Genomic DNA, 15,424 nt, shown 5'->3' with positions numbered 1-15,424 from the left:
CCCCCTCACTTCCTAATCTATCCCGCATACATAGAGCTGCTTGTATGTACATACATACATACATACATACAGTCACCGGGGCACTTACTGAGAATTTACCAAGCTTGTTTTAAGGGCACAGAATACAGAAATAAAGGAAAAGGTTCCCTGTTCCAGAGACAAACGCGCATAGAAATTTTGAGGAAAGCACTCCTTGAGGAAGCAGACTGGCCTAAGCAAACAAGTAGGGGGCGGGAGACCCTGCGAAAGCCACCACTGGAGGTGACTCTCGCAGGGTAGCAGAGGTGCTCAGAGGACCAGCTGCACTGTGTGTGGAGGATGCAGCATCGGCAAGGGGAAGAGAAAGAACGGTGGGTGTACCTGGAGGCCGTCTTCACTCTTCAGCACCCCCAGGCCCCCAGCACCCCTGTGCTGATTGGAGCTGCCCACTCAGATGCCAGTCACCACTGACGAGTGCTGAGGTGGGGCCCTTCGTTCTACCCCCGCCTGCACTCAGCATGGACAAAACTGCCCTCTACCCACTGCTCTGGCCTTCTACTTGTTCCTCAGGGAGTTCAGAGCCCCTTCTTCCAAATGGCAAGCAGCCTCTGTGGCAGCCTACTCAAGGCTGCCTCAGGTAAAGGAGCCACAGAGGGCTCTTGGCCCCAGGGAATGACAGGGCACAGATCTACTCCACCCACCCTGCTTCTGTGCCCTGTAGCCCCACAGGGAGGTTCCACACAGGCCCACAAGAAGACACGTGACACAGGATCACACAGGGCCAAATGTTCCCCTTTATTATGGTTCTCTCAGTTACCACAGACAGACACATTGGCTCAGGCAGGTCAACTGCCAACTGGAAAATGGTCTGTATGTCTCAGAGACAAGGAGAAGCAGTGGGCACCAATAATGCAAAAGCAGGTCATTGGCTGGCTGCAGACCTGTGGATTCCCAGAACTGACTTGGGCCTTTTTCCACCCCATCCCCAAGCCAGACCATTTAACAGAAATGAATCTACCCAACCCCCACTTCTCATATGGGTTCTCTTCCCAGGAAAGTGCATAGTTGCCTGGAGATGCAGCATCCCAAGGTCTGGACAAGCTGGGCCACACACAGGTAACAGGTCTTCCCTAGGGCAGAATCAGGGCTATCTAGGTCTAAGCCAGGGAAAAGGAAAGGGCAGAAAGTTGACTGGAGGTGGCATGGGGCATGGGTCATGGGTCATGGGCCATGGGTCCTGGGCTGACTGCTAGACCATGAGCCTCGTGGATCTACCAGAGAGACTACAGAAAGGGGAAACAGAAGTCCAGGGTGGGAGAGAGTCGGGGGAAAAGAGCCTAGACCTAGGGTCTCTCTTCAGGTAATTGGGACTGTGACAACTGCTTCCAGAGAGAAAGTGATGGTGGAAAGAACCTATCACTCTCTGTGGCTCAAAACTAAGGGACTAGGAGAACGTTCCAGACTCCGCTTACAGGGAAATAGTGTCTGGAACTCAAAACTCAGGATGGCACTGGAAGGCCACATGCTGCATTCCAAGCTGCAGCCAGTCCCACGTGGCCAAGAGGGGGTTGTGTTTTCAGGCCAAAGACTCCAGGTAAAAAGGTGGTGGGAAACAGGCAGCCGCTGTGGGTGAGAGCCTGCTCCCCTCCAGGTCTCAGGCAGCCAAGTGCTGTCACAACCCCATGAGGCTTAGAACACAACAGCCTGATAGGCCTGAGATCACCATCCTCAAAGGGGCAAGGGGTTCTAACAGGGTGAAGAAGGGCCAAGAACCAAGTCCAGTAGAGGGCAGCAAGTTAGGACCCTTCCACCTAAACTGCAATCCCATTCCAGCCTTGTACTTGCAAAGAACATGGACCTCTGCTTCTTCCTGGGCTGAGCTCAGGGCCCACTGCCCTGTGACCAAAAGCAAGCTAAAAGAAAGGAGAAGGGATGCTTGCCTCTCACCCAGTCCTGCCTGCCTCCTCCTCTGACCTCCCTCTTGTCCCATCCCTCTATTCCCATCTCTTCTGCCAACCCCCAACTGAACAGCTACTGCTCAGAGACACCCAGTATCTGCCCAGTGGGCTTGGGCCAGCCAGACCTCGCCCAGACACCAGCGGTTATTTACACAGCATCTGTTCCAACTGCACCTTTTTCTGAAAAGTGCTTGGACATCACCCATCTCTTCAGGGAGGGCAGTGGAATCTGCCCTCCTGGATGTGGGTAGGAGAACCAGGTCACAGCAGCTGAGGGTGCCAGGAGGGACACAGAGAGAGGGGACTGAGGGAGCTCTAGGAATAAAAGGGCAGAAGCAGGGCTGGAAGAAGAGGAGCCTGCCCCTGCAGGCCACACTCCCGAACCAAGGAGAGAGACCTGCATTTCCATCCCCTGGCAACCAGGCGCCCGCCCGCCCCGGGTGAGCACAGCTTCTCAGCCATGGGCCACACCCACCACAGGTCAAAGGTGTAGCTCCCTGACAATGCTTCCTTGATCTGGGAATGGGCTCAGTCTCAGAAATTAGATACAACTGGGACACTGAGCATTGGAGAAGACAAAAGAAATGCCACATGGGGAGGAGAGTGCCTGGCAGGAAAGGAGACCACAGAGAAATGACAGCAGGGAGGAGAGGGGGGACAGGGAGAGCTTGAGGGGGAGACCAGGGTCAGAAGGCGCGAGAGAAGACCCCCAACCTACCCCCCCCCCACTACCAGGAGCGCTAAATACTGTTGCTTCCCAGTAAGACCGAAAGTGGAAAGGGTTTCAGTTCATAACCCTAGGGAGGGGGCCAGGCTCTCTGCTGTGTCTCCCCCGTCCCATGACGGGTCCCTGGGCCACAATCAAAGAGGGCAGTCTGGTGGAGGGTGAGGAGCTGGTTTAGTTCTAAACATACATCTAGCACCACAACAACGGAGACCTCCACTGCACACTACTTCACAAGGGACACGGACGTAGCTACCACCGCATGGGACAGCTCCAAGTGCAGCCCACAGCTCTCGGGGTGCCGAGAGCAGAATCCAAAAGGTGGGGGAGGGGAGAGACAGATACGTGTGTGTGTGTACGCGCACGCGTTTGTGTGTGTGTGTGTATATATATATATATATAACTCTGATTCTTTGTACAAAGTTGGGGAGGAGAAAAGGGGAAAGAGAACCCTGCTTGGTGACCACAACACATGATGTGGCTTGAGCCCCACCCCACTGGCCCCCAGCCCTGCCTCCGGGAGGCTCCACAGCTCACATCTCATTAGAGTATGTGTAGTTGGGGGTGGCGGAATACTGAGTCTGCGGCTGGTTCACGGCACCCTGAGCAGCCCCCATAGCTGCGTTCTGGGCTGCCTGTTGCACATGTGGGTTCTTCCAGGCCCCGGTGGTCCACTCCTCCTGAGCTTTGCTGAAACTCCCACCACTACCCCGGTAGAACTTATGAACCTGGAGGAGAAGAAGAAAGAGGCGTCAATCAAAGGGAAGAGGCATCTAAGAAAGATGGAAGAGCCAAAGACAGTCCCTGTAAAAGCCAGCTGGCCCTCTGTACCCATGCCCTGGACCCCACCAAGTCCCCCCACCACAGTGAATCCCTTGGAAGACACAGGGGTCCTGTAACCTGGAGGCGGGCTAGTTTCATATCACAGCCCTTCCCACCACCCAGAGTGTCCACATACCATGCTGAGGGCGATGAAGGAAAAGACAGCCACGACTGTGAACATGACGGTGGGAATGAGCATCACCACTGCTGAGCCGACATTCGTGCCAAAGAAGGAGATGGTGGCGATCCAGCCGCTGTGGGAACAAGTCAGCTCTGGGGCTGCCAGGCATGGTGAAGGGGTACCCAGGAGCTGCCCCAGAGAGCAAGGGACCATCTCACTGGATGCTAAGGAGCCAAGTATCACCTTAGTGATACCCAAGGGCATGGACAGGGTTTCAGCAGGAACCCTTCCCCACAGGTCAGGAGATGGGCTCCTCCAACATAAGGTTCCCTTCCTTCCCTCATGTTTTCCCATGATGCTTGACACCTCTAGCCTTTAGAAATCACTGCAAGTTTCTCCCTCCCTCCAATGTTGTGGCCACGTCTACTGCACTATCCCAAATCGTCTCCCTTCCAATAATACACGGTGTCCCCAAGTTAAGCACACAGAAGTAAGCAAACGATACACCCAAAATGTTGCCCTGCCACCCCCCAATAAGCCCCGATAGCCCAGTCTCTTACCAGACGCCCCAGCCTGGGATGCCCACAGCCTGAATGATGCTGATGACCATCTGGGCCATGAAGGTGAAGAAGAATGCCATGAAACTGAAGGAACTGTCGGTCCTGCAGCAGAGGAGGTGGCTCCTGTCACTGGGCGGAAGCCCCCAGTCTTCAAGGTCCCCGAGCCCGCCCAAGTTAGAGTGAGTGCATGATGGACAGAGTTATTTAAAGGCCTTAACTGAGAGGCCAAAATACGGCAGGCTTTGCTCACAGATCTTTGCAAGTTCCCATGTGTTAGGCCTGTGTGTGCAACTTTACACAGGGAGAGATCCCCTCGTGGAGCACGGCCCACCCAACAGAGTGTGGCTGCGTGGCCTCACCGGTACAGGAGTCGATGAGACCATTGTGGCAGAAACAACCCAGTGTCCAGGGGCCGGACAGCTCCACTGGCACATGGCTGGATGGTGCCACAGCTCAAAGGTAGAAAGTCCCACTAGAACGAACACCTTATTGGCACATAGATGGGTGGTCTGATGGGCAATGACATTTGAGGCCCGTGGGTGGACCGTGGGCACCAAGACAGTTAGCGCCACTGAGACATGCATGAGTGGACCCTCTGGCACAGCAGTGGAAGGCCTCACTAGCATACAGGTAGTGTCAGAGGTACATGAACGCCTTGGTTTCGCAGGCACGACGTCAGCGAGTCACGCATGGACAAGGCTGTGCAAGTTTCACCAAGACAGGCAGCACCATAGCAAAAGTTAACATGGGGCTGGCTGGGGAAGGCAAAACGAAAACAGGCCTAGTCTGTGCTGCCCAGCAGTAGTGTGAGGAGGGGAAGGCTCTGACTCCCAGCCCTCTCACCAGGCCCTGCAGTTTCCAGGAAGCCCCAGTTCTGCCTGGTAGTCTAAAATGAAGGTGGCCAAGGGAAGGTGAGTTTGGGCATGTGAGAAAAGATGTAGAGGAGAGACAGGGGAGAAGGGCTAGGAGCTGGGGTCAGTAACAGCCACTTACTTGAAGGCCTTGTAAATGGGCCGAAACCAGCAGACGTAGGAGCAGGGTGTGAAGAGGATGAGCCAGAGAAAGGCGAGGCCAAAGTTGGTGGCTCCCCCGCCTCCGATCAGCCACGCGAGACAGCCCACCAGGTTCACGGCCAGCGTGACGCTGTTCACTGCAGACCCAGGAGCACATGCACGCACACACAGACGGACACAGACGCAGGTCCATGCAGAGACACATGAGCGCCCAGACACAAACACAACACCCGTAACTCCACACAGACCCACAGACACGTGCAAGCAGCACAAACAAGCACAGTGATACACACACGCAAACACATGCAAACCACATTTCAACAGATTCATATCGTGACCCACATCCGTGGACACAGATACACGAGACACACACATACAGAGGAAGTACAGACTGTAAGAAAGAAAGCTGGAGCTTAGACCAATCCCTCCCACACCCACTCCTAGGGGTCTGAGCAATCTGGAGCAGAGACTCTCCAGAGCAGGGACCCAGAGCCTCAGCCCAGCAATCCTCTGAAGGGCCCCAAAGCCTTAGGTAGTAGTAATGCTCTTCTCCTTGTAAGAATGACCTCAGTCCCTGGCCCTCCCAGACCATCAGCAATCATCAAGGCCAAGGCAGGAAACCCATCTTCCATCTTCTCTTGTAAGGCAGGGCACAAAAAGGGGGAAGGAAAAGACCTGGTCTCTTCAAGTAATTGTACCATCTGCCCTAAACTTCAAAGGGGAGGTGGCAGTGGCTGGAACACTGGCCATTATCAAATCTCTCCTAGACCACTATCACAGCACCTCCTCCACGAAGCCACCCACCACACTGGTGGCCCTTTCATTTCCTCTCCCTCTGCTCTCCTGCAGAGCTGCGCTGCTGTCATGATTCTCCAAGGGCCACCCCAGTTCATCAACCAGACAAGAGTGGATGCAAGGCTCCCTCACATTCTAGCTGAACTCTGGGATACAGCACCATGGAGTCAAAGACGCCTTATCGGCTGCTGGCACTGACACTCCCTGCTCTTCTGGCATCAGTGTGCTCCCTCCTGGGGCATCAGGCTGAATTCCTTCAAAGCTCCATGAAGACCTGCTGGATGAGTGAAGGCAAGCAGGCTGTCTTGGCTTCAAACAGCCAGGTGTCTGTGGTCTTGGTTTCTGAATAGAAACCCTTAAGCATCTCAAGGGTGAGGGCTTAGGAGGATATTTATAGCCCTTAATTCCAGCTCCCAGATGAGATCTTCTTGGGGAAAGTTCCTCCCCAACTCTGGCCTGACAACCCTGTCCCCTGTGAACACACCCACCTCAGGGCCCCTTATGCCAAGTGCAGGCATTTCTTCACAGTGCCTGCAACCTTGGTGTTCTCATTGATTTTGTTTGCTCTTTACAAAGAAAGACGTAACATGGATGGCTGGTTTCACTGGCACATGGAGATGGTCTACATGGCACCAAACCTGCCTGTCTCCCAGGTGCAAGGCCGCGTAACTCCATGAGACCAGCTGTATCTGTCTTCCACGCCGGTGTACCTCTTGCTTCCCAGGCCCCCAACCCCAGCGTGGCTGAGCTAGTGTTCCTGCTTCAACTGTCTGCCACCTTCTTGGAATGGACTTCTCTGGACTTGGCACTTCCCTCTAGCTATCCGCTTTCATTTATCTCCCCGCCATGCAGCTCAGAGCCTGTGATGCATCAGACCTCTCTGCTTACCCCTTTGCTGTTGCCTCCCAGGCACACTCAGCCTGGGTGGACGCAACTGCCGTCCGAACCCAAGCTGAACGTTACTAGGAAGCAGCACCACAAGGGAAGCCTGGCAGCACTCTCTGTCCACAGCGGTCAAGCTCAACTGGACCCTGTGCCTGGCCCAGAAGGCTTAGCTGTCAGGTTTCCCTGGATTGCGTCCTCACCTTCTGTCTACAAACATTCTAATCCCACTGCTATACCACATGTGATGAAAAAGATGGAAGCATCAGAGCCAACCTCCTCATTCCCTGCTCAGCTACAGATCTCCCATACCTGCCTGACCCTTCCTCCTCTCGTGTACCATGGAGAGGGCCCTTCTCCAACCAAAGGTTGGCCAGGACTTGACAATCATCTATCTGTTCCCATACTATTCCTGCCATCCGGGAAGGAGCTGCTGCAAAGACCGCGTTCTTTACCACTGTCCTGGTACAGTCACTGAGTGGCCAGGGGAGCAGTCCGGGCAACGTCATGTGAGCTCAGCTGGCTGTGGTCACCTTGCAGGTGGCTGGGGCTCCCTGAGGCCAGGACTTAGCACAGGGCAGCTGGCCTGCCTGCCTTGCACATGCCTAAGAGGGACCCTGGACCAGGACTTAGCACAGGGCAGCTGGCCTGCCTGCCTTGCACATGCCTAAGAGGGACCCTGGACCAGCCAGAATGGCCACTGTTAAGTCCCATGCCCCCAAGGTGACACTCTCCCTATCAATCTGCCCCAGACCATTAGAAACCTGGGCCTTTAAACACTGCACCACAGAATCTCAAATATCAAGACCTAGACTCTAAAGTGTACAGAACATATAACACAGAGCAGCACGTGACCAATGAGCCTGCAACCTCCTGCAAGTGAGGAGCCCACCGCAAGGGAAGGAGAGCAACCAGCCCCGCTGGGCCCCTCAGCTCCCAACTCCAGGTTAAATGCTCTTTTCTTGAGCAGTTTCCCAGAGAAAGCAAGAAAAGTGTGACTTTAGAGTGAAAGATTCTTTTCCAAATTCAGAATCCTGAGGCAGTCACCAGAGGTTCCTTAGAAAACTATTCCTGTGGAGGAATCACCCTTAGCCAGATGCTCTGTGGGTGGGAGATGGAGGGAAGAAGGGAACAGAGGCCTGGGGTGTGTGGGAGGGGGAGGGGGTGTCTGGGGAGTTAGCCATGAGAGGAGCCTGTGGGGAGCCAGGCAGGGGAAAGCTTACCTGGCCATGCAGATGCTGCAAGTGGGGTGAAGCACAGCAGGCCTGTGGACAACCTCACCCCAACCCCCCCGTGCACCCCCAGCCCATGCCCAGCCCACGGCACTCACACATCCAGAGGTAGTAGAGGCGCTTAGTCATGCTGAGATGCTGGGGAGGGATGTCTGCTTCGAAGTCTTGGTAGAAACATGGCTTCAAAGGGATGAACTTGGGCAACGGCGGGAAGTTGTTCACCTTCTCTGTGGATGAGGCACATCGTGTGGCGTCACCTTGAACATCTCCCCTCCCTGAAGACCGCTGTATACATTCTTCCCCTGGTCTGGGCTGTTCCCTGGGCCCTCAGCCACAGGCCACTTTGCTATCCCCACCCATCCATGCCAGCTTCCTGGATGAGGTCCCCAAATCACCCCTGAGGCAGAGTACTCTCTCAGAAGAATAAAAACAATAAATGTTTCCCTCAGAGAGCAGTAGCATTCTCTGAGGGGAGCCCTTCCACACAGGGGAAGCAGGAAGGGTGAGTCTGCAGACCTGGGTTCTAGCCACCACTCCAACATTCACACTTTGGGGCAAGTCACCAGCCCTCTCTGGTCTTCAGTTTATGTAAGGAGCAGAGGCTGGGTGAGATCATCCCCAAAGGTCCCTCCAGCTCTGGCATTCTAGGCCTGAGCCTCTGGAAGTCAGAAGGATAAGGTCTTAGCAAATAAGCAACAATGGTGACAGGGGAAAGGGTGGCCAAGGGGACCAGGACATCGGGATGTTTGGGCTTTCCGTCGTTCCAAGGGCAGGAGTCTTACAGAGGGCTCACCAGTGCCATCCTGAGGGCCTCAGACAGGCCTCAGGGGGGACTGAGGATAAAAACTGACCTCCCCAAAATTGGGGGTGGGGGTGGGTAATGGGAATTAGGAAAAAGGCCACCCACCTTATGCTCACTTTCATGTCCTACCCATGTGACCTGCCTCCTCCTTACCTGCCATGTTGGCACCAGAATGCCCAGCGGCCTGCCACGTCTCTTCGTCCTGAACTGAAAAGGAAAAAAAAAAAAAGGTAGGAGCTAAAAGAAAAAGATAAAAAAGATGAGGATCATGATTGGACCAACCCAGTCTCTCTCTCAGCCCCAACCTGCTGGAAACTCCCTGGAGCAAGACCCAACTCCCCCAGCCATAGTAGAATGAGCTCAGCGGAGAGAACCCCGACTTGCAAAACCCCAACAACTGCCTCCAATAGGGCCATCCCACCCTGTGCCTCGAGGTGCAAAGACCATTCTCAGAAAAACCCATCCAAGGATGGGAGAGGAAGCTGGGAAGGAAAGGGAACCAGCGACCTCTGAAAAAGGATATTCTATTCCTTGACCCCCGAACATAGGCAGAGCCCTGGCTGGGCCACCTTCCTCCTGTGTCTGCCTCTGACCACTGGTTCATTTGTTGGAGGCAGCAACAAGAGGACAGAGGTGGACCCTGCACTAGGCAAAAAAACTGTCAATAGGCCTTCCCTGGTGGCGCAGCGGGTTAAAGCGCAGCACTAAGAAACTTAAGCCACTTCCGCATGAGTTCGATCCCCACCTGCCCCGGAAGTGACCATATGGCACAGCAGACCTCTCCTGACCCGCTCGCTGCTCCCCTCAGCAGCGTACTTCATCAATCTGCCTGTTCTGCTCCCCACTCTGTCTCTGGTGAATCCTCTCACCCTCTGCATCTCTGGCCTATACCCCAGTTCTATATGAATAAATAAATAAAATCTTTAAAAAAAAAAAAACTGTCAATAACCAGTGCAGTCAATAACACTGGAGAAGCATGGCTGCTATGACACACCCAGCACATGTCAAGGGAATCTGGTCTGGTCTGGGGAACCAGGGAACTTATACACAGAGGAGGTATCCAGGAGAGCCTTCTGGGCAAAGGGGAAGCAGACAGTTGCTCATACATGAAGGAGTCTCGTGCTTTAGGTAAAGGAAAGAAAACCGATGTGACCAAAGCAAAGAAAGCAAACAGGGAAGCAGCAAGAATGTTGCTGGCAAGGTGCAGTGGGAGGTGGGGAGAAGTCAGGGCTCATTATTGAGGCCGTTGGAGACCCTGAGGTGGATTTGGGGAGTCGGGAAGACCGCTTGCCAATGTGAGCTCTGAAGTAGACAGCAGAGCTGTCCATCCCAGGAAGCACCTGGGGGAAGAGGTGCAGCTCCGAGGCAAGACAAGAGCTGCCTTACAAGCAAGGCAAGTGTGAGGAGCACCCCAAATATACTGGGAATGCTGAAGATAAAATAAAGAACAAAGCCGACTGTACAGAAATGGTAACACAGCCACACAGAAAAAAGAACTGGTCAAGTAATTTGATCACAGCATGGCTTGCTCTTGTGGAAGGCTCTATCTCAAGGACTAAACAACTGGAAAGAAATTGTACGTGTTCACACGGCTGTGTCTGTCCCACGAATGTGGCGATTCCAAGCCTCTGTCCTATGGAGGCTATCGGAGAAAGCGTGAGAGCAGATGCCCTAATGTTAGGAACCCGGTTCTTCCTTTCAGAGTAGGAGACAGACTATGGAGTGTGGGAAGGAAAGAAAGAGCCCTGTGATGCTGGATTTGAATTGCAGGTGTCAGTACCAGTATGAGCTCATGACTTGAAATACACACATATGGCTGGTCACAAGCTGGCGGGTCAGGCCAGACTATCTTGTGCCAGAAACAGCTAATTCAATTAGTGGGACATGTTGACAGGACAGAAGTTTAATCCCAACTAAATGGGATAATTAAGAGCATCAAAAAATAACAATGATCAATATGAGTAATGAAAGAAAACATATATAACATACTAAATGTTTAATCATGAGTCCAAGGTGACCTTTGTCCTTAGAAAGAGAGGAAGGTCTTCTTTAGAGAATGCTAGCTGCAGGGCTCTTCCTGGTGGTGCAATGGGTTAAAGCACAGCACTATGACGCTATCACAGCCACTGCAGCACAAGTCTGATCCCCAGCCAGGGAGGTGACTCATACGGCCCAGCAGACCTCTCCTGACCTACCCACTGCTCCCCACAGCAATGTATTTTAGTAAGTCTGCCCATTCTGCTCCCTGCTCTGTCTTTGGTGAATCCTCTCACCCCACACACATCTGGCCTGTACCCCAGTTCTGTATACATACATACATAAATAAATAAATAAAAACACAAGTCAAATTAAAAAGAGAGAGAAAGAGAGAATGCTAGCAATAAAAGCAGAAATGACAAAATTATGAAAACTCTGTTCTGTTGCCTCAGGCAAGGATGGTCAACAGCTGCTAAAACCCCGAGTGACAGGGAGGGAGGCGGGCGGTTCCTCAAAGCAACAGCCCAAAGTTGGCTTTCTAACTACAAGGGGAACGGGAACTCTTCCTGTGGAGAAAGCTGGCAGATGCCACCTTGGGCCAGACGTAACTTAACCTCACCAAGGCGTGAGCAGACATTACGGCCTCCGCAGGTGACTCATGTAGAGGGAGGCAGAAATCCCCATGCAGCACCGGAGGCAAAGTGTATCACCCGAATCTAACCCTGATAATCAGACCAATGCCAGTGGTGCAGCATTCTCATTTCTGCACCAGCCTGGACTGTTAAGAAATGTGAAATCCTAAAAGATAACACATGAAACAAAATAAGACAGCAAGGGATTAGATGCATGAAACACAGCTCTGTGGCAACAGATAGTAAGCAGTGTGTAAACTCTGACTGATCCCAACTCAGGGGAAATGCAGAGCCATCCAGGAGAACAGAAAAGTGAACAAAGACTAGAAACTGGAAAACAGCATTGTGCCAATGCCATACTCCTTTGGATGTAGTGCTTAGACTGGGCTTATGAGAAAAATATTTTTATTTTTAGGAAATATGTGCTTTACTTAGGGGTAAAGTATCGTGAGAGCTGAAACTTCCTTCAGACAAAAAATAAAAAATAGGGCCCTCCCTGGTGGCGCAGTGGGTTAAAGCACACCACTAAGAGGCTAAAGCCATTTCCCCATGAGTTCGATCTGCTTGCCCCAGAGGTGACCACATGGCGTGGCAGACCTCTCCTGGCCTGCCTGCTGCTCCCCTCAGCAGTGTACTTCGCCGATCTGCCTGTTCTGCTTCCCACTCTGTCTCTGGTGAATCCTCTCACCACCCTGCACCTCTGGCCTGTACCCCAGTTCTGTATGAATGAATAAATAAATCGTTAAAAAAATAAAAAATAGGCCCTCCCTGGTGGCGCAGCGGGTTAAAGCACAGCACTGAGAATCTAAAGCCGCTTCCTCATGAGTTCGATTCCCGCCTGCCCCGGAGGTGACCACATGGCGCGGCAGACCTCTCCTGACCCGCCCGCTGCTCCCCTCAGCAGTGTACTTCGCCGATCTGCCTGTTCTGCTTCCCGCTCTGTCTCTGGTGAATCCTCTCACCACCCTGCACCTCTGGCCTGTACCCCAGTTCTGTATGAATGAATAAATAAATCGTTAAAAAAATAAAAAATAGTGGCTGACTAGACAAGAAATCAAAGCAAATGTGGCAGATAATTAACAATCAATGAGTCGATGAAGTGTCCCATGGACAAATCTTTCCATTTTAGTGTAGAGTAGGTTTTCAAAATAAAAAGCTGAGAAAAACCTGAATAATATTAGGAATGGGTCATAAGACCCTGAGTGAAAGGAAGGCACAAATCCACACGGACACACAAAAGGCAGGAAAGATCTGACAAAGACAGAAGGAATGGCAGCCTGGGGGTTAGGTCTCAGGCTATCACTGTGACTGCTGGAGTTGGATCCCCAGCCAGGGAGCTGACCCACATGGGCACAGCAGACCTCTCCTGTCTCATCTGCTGCTCCCCTCAGCAGTGTATTTCAAAAGACCCACCTGTTCCACTCCCCACTCTGTCTCTGGTGAATCCTCTCTCACACACACGCCCTGTACCTCTGGCCTACACTCCAGTTCTTCTATACAAAAATAAATAAAAATGTTAAAGAACTGGTGCAGTTTGAGAGCCTGGATTACTTATAGTCACAACAAAGAAATAGCCTCCTATAATGAAGAGAATCCAATCCATAATGCTCAGTAACCAAACCTAGCATTTTTTTTAAGATTTATTTATGCATACAGAACGGGGGTACAGGCCAGAAGTGCAGGGGCAGTAAGAGGATTCACCAGAGAGAATGGGGAACAAAGTCAGCAGATCAACAAAGTACACTCCTGAGGGGAGCAGCAGGCAAGACAGGAGATCTCTGCTGCGCCTTGTGGATCACCTCCAGGGCAGGGGATCAAACTGAAGTGGCCTCAGCCAGCTTGCAGTGCTGCACTTAAACCTGCTGCGCCACCTGAGAGGACCCCAAAACTAGCATTCTTGATAATGGGATGAAAGGACATCATGCCCCTGGTGTGACACTCGTACTGGGACACCATCATCTGTGTAGCATTGTGACTCAAGCATTAATGTGCACAAAATTATGAAAAAATAACTAGTCAAATCCAGATTGTGGAAAATACTCCAGGACAAATATTAATGTCATAAAAGACAAAATTGGTGGAGGGAACTCATCTAAAGAAAAAGGACTAGAGACATGCAATGATCCTTGAGAGGATCCTGGATTTTCAAATCACAGTGGTAAAGAAAATTGTTAAGACAAGTATAAAAGTTTGAATGCCAACTTCATAGTATATACCAAGGCTCAAAGTTAAATTTCTTAGGTGCTGTGGTTATATAGGGTAGGCAAACATCTTTGTTCTGGGAAGATACATGTGGAGGCAACTGTCTGCAACTTACTTTCAAATGGTTCTGCAAAAAAAAAAATAGGTAAGACAAATACTGCAAAATATTAACAAATGGTGAGTTGAGGTGATAGATCCTGCAGGTATTCATTGAACAGTTTTATAACCTATTCTGTGGCTTTGAAAACTATGGAAGTAAGTTGTGGGGGAAATATATATATGTGTAGATATGGAGCAGGTGGGAGGGAGAATTTTTACAATCTTTATATTGCTAAACCCATTCACCACCAATTTCAAGATAGATCATTATTTTATTTACCGAAAGAAACAAAACTGCCAATTTGTAATCATAAGACACCAAAAATGTTTCAGGCACAGAAGACAAAATGTTTTCAGAACTATCAACATGTCCATCTTCGAGTTGCTCAAATTCAGCACATCTTTTTACATTAGGGATCACAAAAAAAATGTAGTACTTTTTATGAAAAAATGAAAAAGAACAAGTCAGGCGGAAGGAGAGGAGCTGGCAGAGCCGAGGTGCAGCTGATGAGGCAGGAAGAAGAGGGGACAGTCTCCAAACCCAGGAGTAGAGAGTGGACACCAGTGAGCCACTGAGAAGGCCAGCAGGAAATGTGCCCGAAAAGTCTGCATTACACTTAGCAATGGCAAGTCATCTGCGACCCCAGAAAGCATTGTTTGGGCAGCCATGGAGACCTGGGTGTGGGCAGGAGCAGCAGCCAAATTAGAGCCAGTAAAACTGGTAAGCTGAGAGCAGTTGTGAAGCTGCTTAGGAAGAGGACGGAGGGCCCTCCCTGGTGGCGCAAGGGGTTAAAGCGCAGCCCTATGAAGCTATCCGCAGCTACTGCAGCCCCCCTCCTGCACCTCTGTTCTGTACCCCAGTTCTTGTGTGCATAAATAAATCTTTTTTCAAAAAACAAGGAAGGGAACAGAGATTAGATACTACCTAGGTGGGGTATGTGGTGGTCCAGGGCTGCTGTGGTTGAGGAATGTTTAGGATGGAAATAAGTGAGCGATGAGAAAGATCCCGGAGACAGCTGTGATTACAAGAGAGATACCGACAGCGGGGAGAAACATGGGCTCCTGCACAGCAGGTGGGACCGCCTCGATCCTAACAAGTGGAAGGACGGCATGACGCAGAAGACGTGGGCAGGTTTGAGGCCTTGGAAAGAACAGTCCCTCACATCTGCTTCCATTTTCTTGGTACCAGAGGAAACAGGCTGCAATAGAGAGGGAGGACGTAAGAGCAAAGGACCCAACTCAAGGGGCAACCACAGCGTAGTTATAGCACAGCTTGAGCGGAAACAAAAAGCTGTGGGATGACAGAACATCCTGGAGGAGCCAGGGAGGGCTTCATAGAGGAAGGGACATCAGAGTTGAATCCTGAAGGATTAGTAAGAGACATTCAGGGGGCCAGGGGCAGGAATGTGTGATGCTCAGCACAGTAACATGGCATATTCAAGGAACAGAAAGAGGTAGAACAGTGAGAAAGCTCAATGTGGAGGGAGGGAAGAAAGGCAAAACAGCTTTGAAAGGTGGGAGAGGCCAAGTTTTCCTAGTCTTGAAAGTCACCAGCAGAATTTGGGGCCTTTATCCTCAAAGCCTTAGAAGCCACTAAGGAATCACATTCTTTTTTTTTTTTTTTTT

At 51.5% G+C, this 15,424-nt stretch overlaps 1 protein-coding gene across 1 annotated transcript in view; it reads right to left on the bottom strand.

The window, feature by feature from the left end:
• Window positions 1-750: 750 nt before the first annotated feature.
• SCAMP5 (secretory carrier membrane protein 5) overlaps window positions 751-15,424 on the bottom strand; it is a 20,459-nt gene continuing 5,785 nt past the window's right edge. Inside the window, exons 3-8 of the mRNA XM_004687580.2 lie at window positions 9,042-9,095; window positions 8,185-8,313; window positions 5,158-5,314; window positions 4,165-4,266; window positions 3,620-3,737; window positions 751-3,389 (exon numbers count right to left, since the gene is read on the bottom strand). Coding sequence (XP_004687637.1) covers window positions 3,195-3,389; window positions 3,620-3,737; window positions 4,165-4,266; window positions 5,158-5,314; window positions 8,185-8,313; window positions 9,042-9,048 — 708 coding nt within the window. The 5' untranslated portion in view covers window positions 9,049-9,095 and the 3' untranslated portion in view covers window positions 751-3,194. The remainder of the gene's footprint in view (window positions 3,390-3,619; window positions 3,738-4,164; window positions 4,267-5,157; window positions 5,315-8,184; window positions 8,314-9,041; window positions 9,096-15,424) is intronic.

Source organism: Condylura cristata, unplaced genomic scaffold (assembly GCF_000260355.1).
Source record: "Condylura cristata isolate star-nosed mole 26May11 unplaced genomic scaffold, ConCri1.0 scaffold00023, whole genome shotgun sequence".
Lineage (NCBI taxonomy): Eukaryota > Metazoa > Chordata > Mammalia > Eulipotyphla > Talpidae > Condylura > Condylura cristata.
Note: the sequence above shows the minus strand (reverse complement) of the source record. Positions and strands in the feature narration are given on the sequence as shown.